Genomic DNA, 14974 nt, shown 5'->3' on the forward strand with positions numbered 1-14974 from the left:
ATGAACATCATCAGAGTGTCTTCGGTCACCACATATTGGTGCCTTATTGATGCCTCAGGGCATACACAACATTGCCTTCCGATGCAGAGGGCCCAATACGAGCTATGTCATTGAAAATGATGGGTGCTCCCCTTGCATTGGTTATTGTGAAGAGCGTCTGGCATGTTAGGAATGCTATTCTGCCCTCACCACCATTACAAAATGACTCCTGGGATAGAGTATTAAGACGTCTGAGGTTGCCGTCCTTTCCGAGCCACGGCCAGCCGCAAGAGACAATAGCTCCTGTCAGCTAGGCCCCCAGATTATTGTGGCCAATCTAGTTTCCAAACCAACCACTCGTGACTGCGCAAGCACCAATGTTTGCTAAGAAAATAAAGAACAGCAACGACACCTTCTACCAGTTCTTTGGTTTTACAAGCAGTTGAATACTAATGATATTGCTGGGCTGTATATATTTCACATGGTCATATAAGCAGAGACTTTCAAATTCAAGGAAAGAAAATCTTATCCTATGTCTAATAGCTCTCAGGATACCTCTGTATCGTAACGACGAATATAGCAAATCAGCTATTTAATCATGCGTTAAGGTCAGATAAAGCATACCCTATATCTTTCTTCTCTAAGGGATATTACAAAGTCTAATTGTCAGCTGGGATGGCTTAACCCATTCTCACTTATATTACGTGTCAACATAATAATCGACTACATTAATATAGAAGTAGAATTAGTTTTTCATTGAGATTTAACCATTTGGTTTCCAAATTAGACTGGAATTATTGATACTATTATGTATATTTTTATATCATTGCAGAGCTTATTAGGCCTACATGGACGCAATAAGCCTAAAGCCACCTGACTTAAGACTTGATAAATCAGGTTGTGATTGTTACTTTCGCTCTATAGAGCTTACTAATAAGATGCAGAACTGGGTGAGCCGCGAGCCGAGGTGGATGAGTCCAAATTGTCGGGCGAACCCTGCCATTTATATGAATATGTAGAAACTCTCCGCTATGTGGGGCGATGAGATGGCTCGTGATACGTGCCAGAGGGCAGAAACGTGGAGCCCGAGGGAGAATGATGAGGTGGCTTCGGGTCACGTGACCATCGCCATTCACAGAAACACTATCTTGGAGGGGTTCAGAGGGCCATGTTATGTAGTCATGTGACCTCGGCTACTAGTAATCTACTACTATTACATTCCAACCTCCTAAGATATTTATTGGGTAGAATGCCTCTGGTAAACCTTATTGGGCAATTATGAAGGAGGGGGCGCGCAATGTGACTGTGGATCGCATTATTCAAGGAAGCAGTGGCGACTGATTGACACATCCCGATGACCCAGTGTACACAGGTCAAACGACCTGACTATCCGTAATCTATAAAGGTAAACGGGAAAAAAGAATAAGCAGTGAGTCACGCGTGAGTAGCAAGACTCAAAGTAACCGAAGTTGGATCATTAGTTTCTCTTGATTTGATCTGCAACAATGACGTGAAGAAGACGGGTAAGATTGTTCTTCGCCTTTACCCACATTCTATTCCATCTTTGTTTAGCATAACTCGGCAAACCGCACAGAGAAATTCTCTTCTACCATGATCTTCCTGGGAAATACTTAATTGTGTTGTTATCTCTTTCATTTACTACTAAATTCGTGAGAAACTCCATCTGAGTAATACACTATGGTCTTGGTAGCTCTTATCACAGGGGGAAGTAAGCAGTGTCCCGATATGCCCACGATAATGGCCGACCGAGAATAACTGTTCATAGCTAGTGGCATCGGCCTCGACGTCGCTCAACAACTCGACGTGACAGGCCTCTGGAAAATTCACATCATCGGTAGCAACTTGAAACGTGGCAAGGAGGCCGCTGCCTCGCTTAAAAATACCACATTTCACCAGACTGATGTGACAAGTTACGAGCAGCAGGGCGCTACGTTTCATAAGATCTTCAATGAGGAAAAGAGATTGGATTTTGTCTTTGCGAATGCCGGAGTCGCAGAAGACACGGTATTCTTTTCCCGGCATGATACTGGAATTCCGCCACGGCCTGATATAGCTGGATTAACGGATATTAACTTGATCGGTGCGATTTATACGAGTTACCTCGCCATGCACTATTTTCGCCGATCGCCGGAGAAGACGGTGGGAAAAAGGAATTTGGTTATTATGTCAAGCATTGGCGGATTATATCCATGCATGCATACCCCGGTATACTCAGCGACAAAACGTAAGTATATGTTGCTTCTTTGATGGATCAAAGCTTATAATGGTTAGATGCTCTGGTTGGATTTACGCGCTCAGTGGGTAAACAACTGTGGAACGAGGGTGTGAAAGTGAACGCGATTTGCCCAGGAGTGGTCCTCACGCCACTGCTAACACCAGAGCTGAAGGCCTACTTTTCAGAGAATGTCCTGCTCACCATGAGTGATGTGACCAATGTGATATTAAAGCTGATCTCGGAGGAAGAAGTGACTGATTCAAAGGGGACATTTGTGCCAGGTGATCAGCTTCATTCGCAAGCAATCCTAGTGTCGGGTGAGAAATATTACTGTGTTGATATGCCGGAATATTTTGATGAGGAGACACAATTAACCCATAAGCATATGATGGGTTGAAGAGGCTGTAAATAGCCTTTCGTTGATAGAGCTGGCAGTCAAAGAAGGGGCCCATACGTTCTTGCCTTTCGATGGAGGAGGTACAAAGTCTTGTAGTAACCTGGAAAAGGTTGGATTTAGATGGCCTGCACCTCATCACTAATATTCGGGCTATGCTTCAATATATCCACCATGACAAAAATCGCACCCAGTAAGAAAGAGCTGGTCGATCCTGAAGATGTGTCACAGTACCCACCAAAGCATCATGGTCCTAGGTTGAATGGCATTTCTCAGTCTGTAACTAATGTGCATGAAAGGCGATAATGGACAGTGAGGTCGCTATCTGAGCAGAAGCCCTTGCCCTCAATCGACCTCTCTTCATTAACTCCACTCCACTTATGCTGCGGCGGAAGTGGCTATTATCCAAAGGGTTGATCTCAAACCCCTCGCTAAGACACATAATCACTCGGTTTGGGTGACGTATGACTTTTTCCATGGAGGCTTCTGTGTAATGGCTGATGTGAGAGTTAATCCTGCTCTTCGAGTCAGAATAGATATAGCATTGGCTGTATCTAGGTCATTTATCCCTAGAGGTCCTTATAAAAGATACTGATAATATAGATATATATATATATGTAATGATGCCTGATCGAAACCTAAATTCAGGGCGGATTGACTTCATAGTGAGAGCAAGATAAGCCACAGAGCCTGTTCGTAGGTCATGAGATCCCTATAGTGGCATAGAAATGGCTAAACAGCTTCACGAGGACTACTACCCCAGAATTAGTGTGAAACATTTGAACACCAGGACGAGGGTAGGTCCCCAAATATCCCAGACATAGCTCCAGTGTTGCAACTCCTATCTTGTCTGGATTACAGAATCTCTTACATAGACCTACCGCCTCTAATGGAAGGACTTTCCTACCCTTTTCTGGAACATAGGCTAAACTGCTGGTAGATGGTGATTCCCCAGGGACTCCATTAGGAGCAACATGGTCAGCAAGTCATTGTCTTCATGCTGCCCATCTTCTAGGATACGAGGGCTACTGAACAAGTTTTCGCTTGATAATTTATACCTTGTAGTTGTCTTTGAGAACAACAAAAGCTCATCATATAGACCATTCCCACGGCACTGTTGTATAGCTGTCTTCTATGTAGCCACGTTGTTACTACGTATGGTAGCTTCCAGCGGATAGACCGAGTTTTCAACCGTTACGCCGTCATAAACTCGATCAAATCGCTCCTTCAACTCAGAGGGCTTTTCCCACTCATATTCCGGGTCACGCAGCCAAAGCCGCAAGAGGTGCCTCCTATTGGGACAACATAAGTCAGCTCTTCTTCATTACCTGACGTTCGATGCCAGGACACTTACTGTTTCTCACTGGAGTCGGTGAAGGCACCCCTGGCGTGTAGTATGCTCAAGTTGTTGGCAAACTGAATGTCGCCTTTGCGGAAATCCAGAGAAACAGCGTGGGCCTCAGCGGTAAAATGGATCGCATCAAGGGCCTCTGCCTGAGCCTCAGTGAGTGGCGGTATGTTGGCTGAGCGCTTGCAGTCCATGTAGCCTGTCAAGTTCCGCCGCGAATATTGGATCATCAGTCTCTCGGGCCCTCTCTCGGTAGCAGGCTGGTAATAGAGAAGCGGCCGTAGCTTGTATACATCACCGGTTGGCGCAAAGCTGAATACAGTCAAATCTTGTTAGTCCCGGAGGCTGGATACAATGCCTTCCTGTTGTAGTGAACTCACTCATCGAAAGGCCAAGGCTCGGACAGCGTCTTGATTAGATCTGGGCGTGTAGCAGCTAGGACATTGTACACGTGGCAAGTACTGGCGAGATAGCTCTCACCACCCCACGCACCCTCATTGAGACAAAATAGGGCAATGACATCCCCAGCATCCGTGTGGAACACTTGCTTGTCGGCGGTCACCACCGGACCAGGAATGTCCTTGGAGTTGCATGATTGACTCAGATCCTTGACATGGGCAATCATAACATCGGCTGGCCTTCCTTGCCACTTACTATCCTGGCGGCCGCGGATAGGGGCGACATGTGATGATAGACCAGTATAGATTATAACGTTCTCTTCGCGAGTGTATTCATCGACGGGCAGACCCCGAATAACTTTGAAGCCGTAGCCTTGATGAACCTGCCTAGAGATATCGCGCAATTTAGGATGCAATTTAGGTAGAGGGAACGTATCGGGGCAGAGTTCGCCGATTGGTTTTCCTAAGGCTGCCAAGGATTAGAATGAGAGTTCGAGCCTGTGATCCCGGAAGCGACAGAGTCACATACACTGGAAGTATCTGAGAGCCGCCTCAATTTCACGAATATCCTCAGTGCTGAGTTTATAGTTCCAGTCATATCTACCAGCAGTTTTGGCATCCCAAACTAGGTCCCCTGACAGCCGTGCAGGGAAGCCCTCGGGAAGATGCATAGCCAGCTGTTCAGTATCCTGTCTGCGCTTGCTACGCGCCAGATACTTGTCATGATCAGGCATGTATTCAATATCGGCCTGCTGGGGAAGAGTGGAGGCAACCATGCTGGGCGATGTTTGACCAGATGTTTGTGTACGGAGGTCAGGGAAAAGACGTGCATAAAGAGGCAAGCGGGTATTCTACATGAGGACACTGGCTTTTATATAAAAGTTTGAGATGGATACCGTGTTAGTACAATGTGAAATCGGACTACCCCAGTTCTGACTACATAGAGATGTATGAGAGAGATATCGAATGCCCAGGGTTAGATTGTGGTCCTGTAAAAAATGGCAACTGCGCCATGTCGGGGTGGGTATCGGCATGTCGGAGTCAGTGTCGGCGTCTCAAAATCTTAACGCTGACGTAGTATCTTGACAACCCCGACCGAATTCAAGTCCAGCAACTACTTCCTTGTTGGTAATTCAAACGCGGACATGAAATAGCATACTAGTTTTTCGAACCGCTTAGCAGCTGTATGGGATAGCTACCCCTCTGATCTATGCCGGTTCTGAAACTGCACTACAATGATAGAAAGTAGTTGAGTTTTTACAGCAGAATACGACGTACAGATTTACGCTGGGGATAAAATTTCATGCAAACTCTGTACCGTGACTAGGTAGGTAGATATATTGATCTTTTGATTTTTCGCCTCTGCTTTCGCTCCCATCTGACTCAGGTGAAATGATGTCGATCTAGTACAGATCTACAGTATTGGACAATAGCGGGCCTTGTCAGGCGAATAATTACCACAGGGTAGAAGTAACGATCCCACGCCGACCTAGATTCAAAAGACTGAAAAGATTTGGCGGAAGTACTGGCACCCCGATGCTATTCACAGTCATATTCTTGACAAGTTTCCAATGTCAACCCTCCACAACCGAGCCCAATGAACAGTGAGTCAAGGACCGGATGAAATTGGTGTTTGACTTGATGGATAGCAGTACCAAAGCACAACAATGTCGTGATTTTGCAGGAAAATTCCGTAATGACTCCTATCCCGATGATGTTAAGTAGGCCTTCTATCCCATTTCTCCATTCAATGCTTCCGAAAGGCCTGCTTCGGAGTCGGAGTGAACATCGGAGTCTCACCCCCGCTTCCGCCGGTGTGAAAACGTCGCATAGCGGGCGGTGTGTTGCTCGGCGCAGCAAAACAGGGGTTAGAAGCGCAGCCCAGCCGAAATTTGCAAGATCACCGATGCACAGGATGCCGACGCCGACGTCAATAAACCGACTAACTGCGAAATCCGCCAAGCTCCCTGCCTGTGATCCGTGCCGAGCGATAAAGCTCCGGTGCGACCATGACAGACCCGTTTGTTCACGCTGCAGGGAGCGAGGCCGAGGTGCTGATTGTACATACCGTTCACGACCTTTCAAAAGACCATCTGCTCGGGCTGCAAACTGGCGAAGGCAAGAAAATGATCAGACCCATTCCGAAGTCACAGCCAATGAAGCTATCAACGCTCCGGGGATTGTCACAGCTGTTCAATATCCCAACCCAGGGTATTTGGGTTCATCGAGCCATACAACGTTTTTCGATCAATTGCAATTCCAGAAGACCGCAGAAGTGGGTCCGACGACTGAAATCGAATCATGTCCAAATCCGGCCGATGACTATATTTTCGATGACAGTTGTATCGCCAAAGGTGCTGAGCTAATTCTGGAATTGCACCGAGAATCATTGATTCCGCAGTTCACCCAGCTTTTCAGGAGATGGATAGCCACGGGAACAAATCTTGCTTTAGCTGGCCCCTTGACTACCCCTTGCGCATCTACAGCTTCTCACTTGATATCAGGATATGATGGAACACATGCATCGGCGACAAGTATTTCCAAGCGTCTCTTCTATAATTCCCGCTGTCCTCTCCGCCTCAATAGTCACACAACATTGGACGAATACTGCGCTAACTTTTGCGGACCTCATGCGCGATGGGAAACATTGGGTCTTTTTTGTACCGCTGTCTGTCGAGCGTCTATTGACTTGACATATGCAGAACCAATGTATGGGTCGGAGCAACAGCGTCGTAGGATACAGAAGTTGACGCTCTCGTACTCAGATCAGTTTCTGGATCTATGCTTACCCCTTGACTGTATGAATGACCTCCAACTCTTTTTGACCTACGAGAATTTCATATCTCATTCGCAGGTTGATGGGGACCAAAGTAGGTGATTCAGATTGCGAAGAAACCCTAGTGGCACATACAAGACTAATCTGATATTTTCCCCCAGGCTACCTGTCCTGGAGAAAATTGGGGGATGTCGCAGCTGCTCTTTTTGCCCTTGGGTACCACCAACAACAAACAGAATCTTTTCGTGCAGCCCCTACCTTCCTACGGGATCTGCGGCAGACCGCCTTCTGTCGAGCATACTCCGCCGACAAGAACGTTTCCATTTTTCTTGGTCGGCCACCTCGAATCCTACGTAAATTCTGTCACTTTTATCTACCTGGTGATCATAATGATGATTCACACGAGGCATCGCGCAGCCCAGCAATTTGGCTTCATACTGAAAAGCTGGACTTTGCTACTGATTCAAGATGGGCTGGTCTTTGTGCCATTTTGAAGGATGATATATTGGACTTGTTCACCGAGGACAATCATGATGAAAGGGCCCGAAGAGCATGGTAAGTTGAGCGATCTCTGTATATCACTCTTAAGTGTGCTTCTAACTTCAATAAGGCTCATAGAGGCTGATATCCAGGCGCAATGGCTTGCGGTTCCTCGAAGTTGTCGGCTGGAGGGCGGCCTTAAAGCCTGTGACCGGCGACCAGTAGAACGAGACTTCATGGTTAACATGAAGTTGAACTACTTACATGTCCAATTCCTTCTGCGGCTTGCATTAGTCCGCCCTATGTCCACGGAGCCCGACTCGGACTTGCTCAATGTCTCCCTTGAAATGTTGGGCCTTGTTGTAGAAACCATTTTACTCAAAGATCAGATAGTGAACTCTGGTACATCGCTCGTATGGAAGGTGGGCTCCATGTGCATCCCAATTTGCAACATCATATCTAACTAGAACGATATCAAAGGTTGCATACTATGGCTTGTCAGCTGCGGGAATGATTTGTCTCACTCTCGTCAACCGCTCATTTGCAATTGGAAGCTTCGCAACAAGTTACTCTAAAATATTCCAAGAGTTAAGCATTCTTGCGGCAGAAATCGAACGCGGCACATTAGTATATGTGGACTCACCCAACTATGCCTTGCTAGCTCGCGCAACCCAAACCATAAAGGCTATTCTTGATCGTATGATGACACCTTCGGACAATACAGTGGTGGCTCCAGATAACCAACATGAAGGGGCGGCTGCCTCTGAGCAAAGGGACGCCCTATATGACGAATCCTGGGGGTTGTGGGACAATACCAACCTCCAAGAATTTGAACTCAGTTTCTGGCACAATCTTGCCGGTCACCCTTCGCTAAACCAATGAGATGCGCTTCAGGATTAATAGTATGTTGATTATGATTTGATGTTTATCTGTTCTTCGGAGTTCAAAGCTTACAGGTGGCCAGCTGTCCATATTGGCAGAATGATGTTGATGTCACTACATGACAGAATATCTGAAAAAGTACAATACTGGCTCTTTGTTGGCAGACTGTATTAGCAGAACTACCGTCACACAAGAGCTGACTAGCGGCTTTGGTAGTTTTCGCTCAGATAATTCCATCGCAAGAGCAGAACAGCTCGCTGCTGTGCGTTTTTATTTGCATACTAAGGTCATCCGGGCATGTACGTCCAATAATTGTGCCATATTGTGCGGAGCAGAAACCTACTTTTCATTCGAATATACCCTCACAGGATTTTTGATTGGTCCTTGGTACCGGGCCGTAACATATAAGGTGATTGACAATTGACATGATCCCACTGTTAGTCGCCCTCCATTGATCCATTTGTTTAAAGCATCCAATTCCTCACCTCTTTGAGAAACGCTAACATCCTTGTTACACAGCTTAGCCGGCCATTGTCTGGAGATCCCTCGGAGCCATGTAAGCTAATATCATGAGCATCTTCCTCCCGCTCGTATCGGTCTGTTGTCAAGTCAATCTCACCGAGAGGAACAAGCTTGGTTTTCTTGCAAAGCTTCCAAACCAAGAACAAGGAGCACATGATAGGGATCTCAATATAGTATGATACAAACTCAGCGGCATCGAATGTTGGGCTAAAGGACTTCCAGCCCTGGATGAGAACCAAAAAGAGGTTCAATCCGACAGCGAGCGCCGGGCCCCACGGATACGTGACATTCCTGAACGGGAGCAGATGCTCAAGGTTCTGCAGTCGGACGGCAGACCGGAAACGCAGCGAAGTCAGGCAGATGAAGAGCCAGGAAATCTGGTTTGACACCCCCACTAGGTTCTGCAGCCACGACCAGACCTGACCAGCACCGATCTTACTTGCCCCGAAGCAGAGGGCACTGATGGCTGCGGTGGCAAGTACTGACATCCACGGGACATTGAATCGGTTCAGGTCGCCCAAGAAACGAGAACCTGGGGCGTGGCCCGTGATGGCAAGGGTGTAGAGAAGGCGCGAGCCGGCGAAGAGGGCATGATTGGCAGCAGAGATTCCGCTTGTCATGACTACAGCATTTATGAAACTGCCTGCCACGGTACTGCCGGCTTTATCGAAGATAATGGTGAAAGGACTGGCCAAAGCACTCTCTGTGGATAGGCCAGGGTAGTTGTAAGGAATATCAAGGCCTATGATGATAATGGATACTATGTAGAACATCAGAATGCGCCAGAAGACGTTGCGGATGACACGGGGATAGGTCCGAGAGGGGTTTCGTGTCTCGCCAGCTGTAACAGCCACATTTTCGGTTCCACCACTATGTTGTACGATCAGCGATCATAGTCCAGATGTGCTTCGGCCACACAAGTGAGGTTTACTATGCAAAGGAAGCTGTCACAAAAACAGAGGCGAAGCCTCCGATCCCACCGACAAAGGGCGCGTCCCCAGTGTAGAAGTATTTAGCACCCAAGTATGTCCGATCAGTATTAGCGCCACAATTCACAGCAATTCCGACAATGATGAAGACCTGAAATACATGAGCTTGGTGCCATGGAAATGAATCTGGGTATGTGCACATACAATGATGGTCACAACTTTGAGCAAAGACAACCAGTATTCAATCTAGAGGAAGTGTTAATATAACATCACATTTAAGCCTTTCTTATGACCAAAATACCTCTCCAAAGACCCTAACAGAGCAGACATTCAAGACCAGAACAAGCGCAAGACACATAAGGCTTAGGCCCCAGCCGGGGAAATGCTTCGTCCAGTATTCCAGCAAGACCTGCAGTGCTACAATGTCTGAAGCTGTGGAGACGGCGTCATTCGCCCAGTAATTCCACGTTAACGCGAATCCAAGAGCATCATCCACGAAACGCCTTGTTAAGGTCAGCACGAAAACCGCTAATCACGCTTTGATAAAGGCCCAGCATACCCTGAAAAGGTACAAAACGAGCCTGCAACAGGCATAAATGCCACCATCTCTCCCAGAGAGAGCATTGTAATGAAGACAATGCCACCGCAAATGGTATATGCCAATAGTATCGACGCGGGTCCCCCAGTTGCCAGGGCCTGGCCTGTTCCCAAGTATAACCCTGTTCCAATAGTACCACCAATGGCAATCATCTGAACTTGTCTAGGGGACAGTTTTCGCGCGAGTCGATTAGGTCTGACATTCTCTAAATCTCCATCCATAGGAATAGCTGCGGGCTCTGGTCTCGACGTGCTCCCGCGTTGCAGCTTTTCGGCGTCCAAAACCGACATTTTTGCGAGTGAAGATCGCGGTTCTTTTCTAGAATCCAGCTGCTAAAGGTCAGTGAGCGTCTTTATTTATATGTTACCGTTCGGGAGTATATATTTAAAGTATAGTCACTATCTGGGGTTGTGGGTCTGACACTTCCCGCTAGCCAGTCGGCGAAAGGACAAATGAGCAATCCATCCATCTCGTTGGCGTCATTCAACACTCCGAAGGCTAGGTTAGATGGGGTTAGATGATAGTCCATTCAGTGCGTGCCAGTTACAGCATCTTTGTTGATTTATTGTCAACTTGTACGCTGTCGACGAGTGGCCAAAGATATGTATATATATACCATACTACCAGCCTGCTCACATTGACATCTGATTTTCTAATATAGGATCGACCCATATCATGAGACAAGGAAAACAGTCCCAACTATTATATGTACCGTTATATGTACACGTGACTTGTGCATAGCAAAAGATTTAGCCTTGCTTTGAACCCTGCTCATATCCTTGCTCATATCATTCGTTACTGCCTTTTAAAATTAGGATAATCCTCTTGCTGGATGCTCGGGCTCACCCCACGGAGAAGATAACCCCTGGTACAAAACTACTCAGAAAAGAACGGAATGCGGGTGTCAAGGTTGTCCGATCTTAGAGACTTCGAAGTTCATCCTGGGTCGAGATGTGTGGAGCGGTCCAGCAGCAGGAATGCCATTAACGGGTGCTCAACAGGTTTAAACATCTAATAATATTAGGTGAGGTCTACAAGTAATGATATACATGAATAGCATGAGAAGGGTCGACCTCATCCGGTATAGATTCCGGCAATCCCTTCGGTCGATATTCCGAGGAAGTGGTCTGCAAGCCCACGAGCGAAAAGGCAATCCAAGCAAGACAAATCAGGGGGGTGGGAGGTGGCGAAACAAGACTTGACGGAGTAGCTTGCCAGGCCAATTGAATAATGGAACACTGTGGTTGTGGTGCCTTACCTTCATCTTCCCGGCCGGTCCTCAATTGTCATCTCCTTGTTGATGTTAACGTAATCAACGGTCGAACGGGCCACACGGTCAGGCGGGCCATCCTGAAATCCCATATAAAAGATGTCTTTTTGATTCTATTATATATCAACCAGTACTACTTCTATGAAGCTCTAACTTTGTAGATAGTTTATATATATAAGAATAAGTATTCCATGAATTTTTCAGATTTTTAGAATTTTTACTTTGATAATGAAACCAGATTCTTATATAATACATATAAATACAGATATTGTAATATGATAAGTCCATAAGTAAAAGTATATTCATTTTTAGAAGGTATATAGATATTATTTATATTATTTAAAATCTATATAGAAGAAATCTAATTCTTCTAGACCTGGATGGTAGAGATATATTATGTTTAAAAAGATATCTTTTGTATAGTATTACCAGATGGCCCGCCTGACCGTGTGGCCCGTCCGACCGTTGATTACGTTAACCAAGTTAGTTAACTTACACTAACTACTAACTAGCAACTCCCCTGTGGATTACGGCAATTGTAACCACGGTTATATCAGGCTGACACGATAGAATCCTTAAGGTTACTTTGTTCTTTGATGGGTAGCACCTTTTGCATATTACCATAAGGCGGGAATAGTTATGGCGCATCGCCTAGTGCGGTCTGTCGGCCTACAACAAGTGACAGCCACTTGGAAACCTCAGGCTTGGGGACACATATCGATTAAGGTGTCAATTACACACGTAGTCGAGCAGTAGATGACAAAGGCAAACGCGCATCTACTGGAGGGAAGTCATTGCAATGCCTTGGACTTTAGTTAACGGAGAACAACCGCATCATATATGCCAGTCAGCGGCCAGCAAAAGAATGGAATTACACGTCTTGGTAACTGTCTGTCAAGCTCTATGCTAGACAAGGAAAGTCTAGTACAATTTTGGGGTAACTTGTGTCGCAATGCTTGCGAACAACTTTCAGAGATCCGTGGATTCAGCCACTAGTGTGTAGCCCACTAATCGGTACTAGAAATCGGCTAGTTTCCCGATCCCGCCGAACACACTGAAAGGGGCACCTAAACTTTTCTTGCATTCATCACGCCTTCTATTTCACCTTCGACGCTCTCTTCTCTCCGCTCATACATGAAAGTCTTTCCAAAGGGCACTAGTATTCAGGACCTAAACTGTCTTGCCCCTTTGTTCAAACTTTCCCGTTCCGTTGAGCTGCGGTAAACCTAGAGTCTGGAGATAAACGCCAGCCCTCGATTTGTAAGTCGATGACATTCGAAGAGAATACCTATACTAACGGTTCGCGAGGACAGCAAGATGATCGAGACGCGTGGAATATCATTGACAAATTTTGTCGTGGCATCGTCGGCACTTGCATTCCAGGTGTTTGTTCTATACCCATGGCACAAACAGCTCGACGACGGATTCGAGGCCCTCAAGAAAGAGCACATTCGAGTGCTAAAGTCTCTCGAACACCTACAACAGGAAAGGAGGAAGCAGATTGATGACCGAGTGGCTTAAGCGATGGATAGTTCACTACGGCGCGATGTGGAGATGGGATAGACAGATTCAAAGATGAATTTTTGTATAGACACGGCCTACACTATCGATACTAGTGTCGAGTTACATGAGCCAACAAGAGCTACATACTGGGGATAACGCACAGCGGTCTCATAATGGGCTTTTCCACTGCCTTGTGCTTGCCGGCGAAAATAGATTGCGATGCGATACAGCCTTAAAATTGTCAAGGGCCCGAGAAGATAATCCAACCTTTTTGGTAGACTCTTTAGGTTTGTAAGCAATGTGTCAATTGAAACATGATGCACCTTATTTTGAGGAGATGACCACATCAACAATTGAACGTTTCTTGTTTCGGAGAAATGGGCGCGATGATCGGAGCGAACTCCGGTCCGGTCGGCGATCGTTGAAGATACTCATAGGTCGTGACCCATGACGACTGACCCCTTTGGGTAGGCCGATAGGCGTATACTACTACTAGTAGCATTAGTGTAGGCATCGAAAGTGCTCCCGTCATTGGCCGATGTGGGGTTTTGCCTAGTGTACCCCCAAATGCGACACCCCTTTTTTATGATCTGGCCGGAGATGGTTCGTATCTGTCGGATCCGACAGATAAGTCACCTCGTGGTAGTCGTGGCCCCGATGGGCACGCAGAAGAAAAGAGAAGAAAAGAAACGGTGGGGGCTTTCGAAGATACAAAAGAACGTTTGATTTGTCCTTGCTACCATTAGGTTCGACAATCTTCCCCTCTGCAGCGTAAAAGCCATCTGTCCGGCTATCCAAAACGCCGGCCAATTCTGCTGTTGAGTGATTTGTCAGCAGCCATCGTCAAGCTTTGTGCCACACACGAATTACTTCCAGGCGTGAGGATCTTGAGAGGACTCTGCCACCATACAGTCAATCATCATTCATCAGAGAGTGTAGACACCACGAGAGCCACCTAAAGAAGTAGCCCTCATGAATAAACCATGACAAATTATCTTGTCTCGTACTTTGAGGAGCAAGTCGTTCCGACAAACGAGCCATACGGACTATCAACTGAGACCGTAGTCGCGCTGTATCGGTCCCAGATGGCCTTTTCCTCTTCACAAGGCACTCCTACAAAAACACTTATGTCTCTCCTCTTTTGCTTTGACTTTTTTTTTTTTTTCCATATTATTTATTTATATCCGTTTGATAGACTATACGTCATCTCATAACATGTCTGACGAAGGGGGCACCAATTAACCGCCGTAAGTACGGCGGTTAATAGCGGCCATCGGGCAAAAACGATTTGTTGGTGTTCACTGCCGACAGAATAAGTAGAAAATCTGACTAAATCGTCTATACCTTATTGAATATATCTATATATAAAAAGCTCTTTATATATTATTCATCAACTTATTTAATTTCATTATATAAATACATACTAGTCCTAAGTACTATTAAAAGGTATAAGTCTTATCTAGAATATCATATATCGATATTTTATAGAATTCATTTTCAAATAATAATTGATCTACCTGCTCTACCTGAAATTCTTATTCTATCTTTAATGTATAGTTAAGACTCAAGAGAAGTACTTTGAATGCCACTCGCGAGATTTCCCAACAACCAGCTTTCGCGTCTCCTCATAATGCTCTACAGGGGCGAGCCAGTAGCCAG

The 14974-nt window shown here is 46.1% G+C and overlaps 6 protein-coding genes across 6 annotated transcripts, besides 4 other annotated features; 4 read left to right on the forward strand and 2 right to left on the reverse strand.

Annotated features, from left to right (window-relative positions):
* Positions 1-1677: 1677 nt before the first annotated feature.
* On the forward strand, positions 1678-2612 carry An18g00090 (uncharacterized protein; the record flags this gene model as incomplete). Its single annotated transcript, XM_001398443.1, has 3 exons — positions 1678-1708; positions 1766-2224; positions 2272-2612. The coding sequence occupies 3 exons, from the start codon at positions 1678-1680 to the stop codon at positions 2610-2612; spliced, it is 831 nt and encodes a 276-aa protein (XP_001398480.1).
* Positions 2613-3741: 1129 nt separating this feature from the next.
* An18g00100 (uncharacterized protein) lies at positions 3742-5131 on the reverse strand (the record flags this gene model as incomplete). Its single annotated transcript, XM_001398444.1, has 4 exons — positions 3742-3901; positions 3964-4269; positions 4338-4824; positions 4885-5131. The coding sequence occupies 4 exons, from the start codon at positions 5129-5131 to the stop codon at positions 3742-3744; spliced, it is 1200 nt and encodes a 399-aa protein (XP_001398481.1).
* Positions 5132-6051: 920 nt separating this feature from the next.
* On the forward strand, positions 6052-8493 carry An18g00110 (uncharacterized protein; the record flags this gene model as incomplete). The annotated part of the gene is made up of 4 exons (XM_059745531.1): positions 6052-7225; positions 7293-7686; positions 7742-8033; positions 8092-8493. 4 exons carry the CDS (start codon positions 6052-6054, stop codon positions 8491-8493), a joined length of 2262 nt encoding a protein of 753 aa, XP_059602851.1.
* A 464-nt stretch (positions 8494-8957) lies between these two features.
* Positions 8958-10832, reverse strand: An18g00120 (uncharacterized protein; the record flags this gene model as incomplete). The annotated part of the gene is made up of 5 exons (XM_001398446.1): positions 8958-9885; positions 9947-10095; positions 10149-10190; positions 10246-10447; positions 10504-10832. 5 exons carry the CDS (start codon positions 10830-10832, stop codon positions 8958-8960), a joined length of 1650 nt encoding a protein of 549 aa, XP_001398483.1.
* Positions 10833-10994: 162 nt separating this feature from the next.
* An18g00130 (hypothetical protein) lies at positions 10995-11752 on the forward strand (the record flags this gene model as incomplete). Its single annotated transcript, XM_059745532.1, has 3 exons — positions 10995-11054; positions 11358-11543; positions 11630-11752. 3 exons carry the CDS (start codon positions 10995-10997, stop codon positions 11750-11752), a joined length of 369 nt encoding a protein of 122 aa, XP_059602852.1.
* A 96-nt stretch (positions 11753-11848) lies between these two features.
* Positions 11849-12287: a mobile genetic element (Remark: Vader is flanked by 44 bp inverted repeats (IR);~Title: transposon Vader - Aspergillus niger).
* Positions 12288-12764: 477 nt separating this feature from the next.
* Positions 12765-14061, forward strand: An18g00150 (hypothetical protein; the record flags this gene model as incomplete). Its single annotated transcript, XM_059745533.1, has 4 exons — positions 12765-12807; positions 13043-13072; positions 13429-13606; positions 13821-14061. 4 exons carry the CDS (start codon positions 12765-12767, stop codon positions 14059-14061), a joined length of 492 nt encoding a protein of 163 aa, XP_059602853.1.
* Positions 14062-14653: 592 nt separating this feature from the next.
* Positions 14654-14673: a sequence feature (Short protein (An18g00160, CAK43093.1) was converted to a misc_feature.).
* A 66-nt stretch (positions 14674-14739) lies between these two features.
* Positions 14740-14751: a sequence feature (Short protein (An18g00160, CAK43093.1) was converted to a misc_feature.).
* Positions 14752-14832: 81 nt separating this feature from the next.
* Positions 14833-14855: a sequence feature (Short protein (An18g00160, CAK43093.1) was converted to a misc_feature.).
* Positions 14856-14974: the final 119 nt, after the last annotated feature.

The sequence above is a fragment of the Aspergillus niger genome (assembly GCF_000002855.4).
Source record: "Aspergillus niger supercontig An18".
Classification (NCBI taxonomy): domain Eukaryota; kingdom Fungi; phylum Ascomycota; class Eurotiomycetes; order Eurotiales; family Aspergillaceae; genus Aspergillus; species Aspergillus niger.